The sequence below is a fragment of the Nicotiana tomentosiformis genome, chromosome 11 (genome assembly GCF_000390325.3).
Source record: "Nicotiana tomentosiformis chromosome 11, ASM39032v3, whole genome shotgun sequence".
Classification (NCBI taxonomy): domain Eukaryota; kingdom Viridiplantae; phylum Streptophyta; class Magnoliopsida; order Solanales; family Solanaceae; genus Nicotiana; species Nicotiana tomentosiformis.
Genome location: NC_090822.1, coordinates 64,805,979 through 64,807,522, shown reverse-complemented (window position 1 = coordinate 64,807,522; position 1,544 = coordinate 64,805,979). Strand labels below are relative to the sequence as shown.

Genomic DNA, 1,544 nt, shown 5'->3' with positions numbered 1-1,544 from the left:
GATGAAATTACTAAGGCTAATTGGCCTCATATCCGAGAAAGTGATCACTTCCTTATTCTTTGGTAGTAATACTAAATTCGTGTGAGTCACAAACTTTGGTAGTTCTTGCCCATTGAAGAACGATTTCACCATATCCAATACATCGTCACCTATAATATCCCAACAAGAATGGAAAAGGCTTCCATTAAATCCATCTGGTCCCCCGGCACTCTCTCCATTCAAGCCATAACCCGACTGCTTTACTTCTTCTCTAGTTGGTTGCCTCACCAAATCTTGGTTCTCTTCCAAATTAAGCATGTAAGGTGTATGATCAATGATCCCAAAAGCACTAGGCATAGTATCTTCATGGAATTGAGCATCAAATAATTTCACTGCCTCTGCTTCCATTGCTTCATTTTCTTCAATCCAATTACCATCCCTTGATTGAATCCTCTTCAGTTGTAATTTCTTTATTCTTCCTTTAACTTGAGCATGGAAAAACTTCGTGTTTCTGTCTCTATCTTGAAACCATGACATGTCTGATTTCTGTCTCCAGAATTCCTCCTCCAATGCCATATATTTAAATAGGTCAGCTTGCACTCTTTGGAGCCTCTCCCTATTCTGAAATATAGGGCTTAACACAAACTGAGCCTCATGAATTTGACCATCTCCTCGAGACTGGATAGCTTCTGAAATATGTCCCCATAATTAGCCTTACTCCATATTGAAAGTGCCTTCTTCAACTTCTTTAACTTATAGTTAAATAAGATGAAAGGATTAGCATGAAAATCAGCTTGCCAATTTTGTCGATCTACTGCCTGAAATGAATCATTTTTTATCCAAAAGTTTAAGAATCTAAATAACTTCTTAACTAGAGCAACTTTTGGATTAAGAGTTATCGGCAATGGGCTATGATAAGACCCAATTTTTGGCAAGTGTTCCACCTCTAGACCAGGCCATAATTTCTGAAAATCCATATTAGCCAAGCACCTATCGAACCTTTTAAAAATACAATCCTCTTCTGCTCTTCCATTCCACCATGTGTATATACTCCCTTTAAAACCAAGATCAAACAAATTACAAGTGTTCACACAGTGCCTAAAGTTGTCAACTTCATTAATGTGCACAGGTAATCCTCCAAATTTTTCTTCCTCATCCCAGATGACATTGAAGTCACCACCAACAATCCATGGAAGAGTCATGTCGCTTTCAAGTACATATAGAGAATCCCATAATTCTATTCATTCAATAGCATCACATTTGGCATACACTAGCGTAAAGATGAATTCATGTTGATCTTCAGTGTCAAATAGCTTCAAAGTCAGTTGATGTACCATGTCCATCATTACTGTAACTTCAAATCTTTCATCAAAGAATGCCCATATTTTAATGGAAACATTAGAAATGGCCTGGGCAAAATTAATTTTCCTCCGATATCTATCCAGTTTCCTCCCTTGTTGCATTGGTTTCATCAACCCTATGAACTGAAACTTGTGTTGTCTATGCATTGAAATGAGCCTTTCAAAAGCTCTTTGTGTGTTAACTGACTGAATATTCCAAATCAT

The 1,544-nt window shown here is 37.3% G+C and overlaps 1 protein-coding gene across 1 annotated transcript; it reads right to left on the bottom strand.

Annotated features, from left to right (window-relative positions):
- Nucleotides 1–614: 614 nt before the first annotated feature.
- LOC138901576 (uncharacterized) lies at nucleotides 615–1,181 on the bottom strand. The gene has a single exon (XM_070189349.1). It carries the CDS (start codon nucleotides 1,179–1,181, stop codon nucleotides 615–617), a length of 567 nt encoding a protein of 188 aa, XP_070045450.1.
- Between the last annotated feature and the right edge of the window lie 363 nt (nucleotides 1,182–1,544).

What these genes read in the sequence shown, in the direction of transcription:
- LOC138901576 (XM_070189349.1), bottom strand. Translation starts at nt 1,181, where the DNA reads ATGACTCTTCCATGGATTGTTGGTGGTGACTTCAATGTCATCTGGGAT.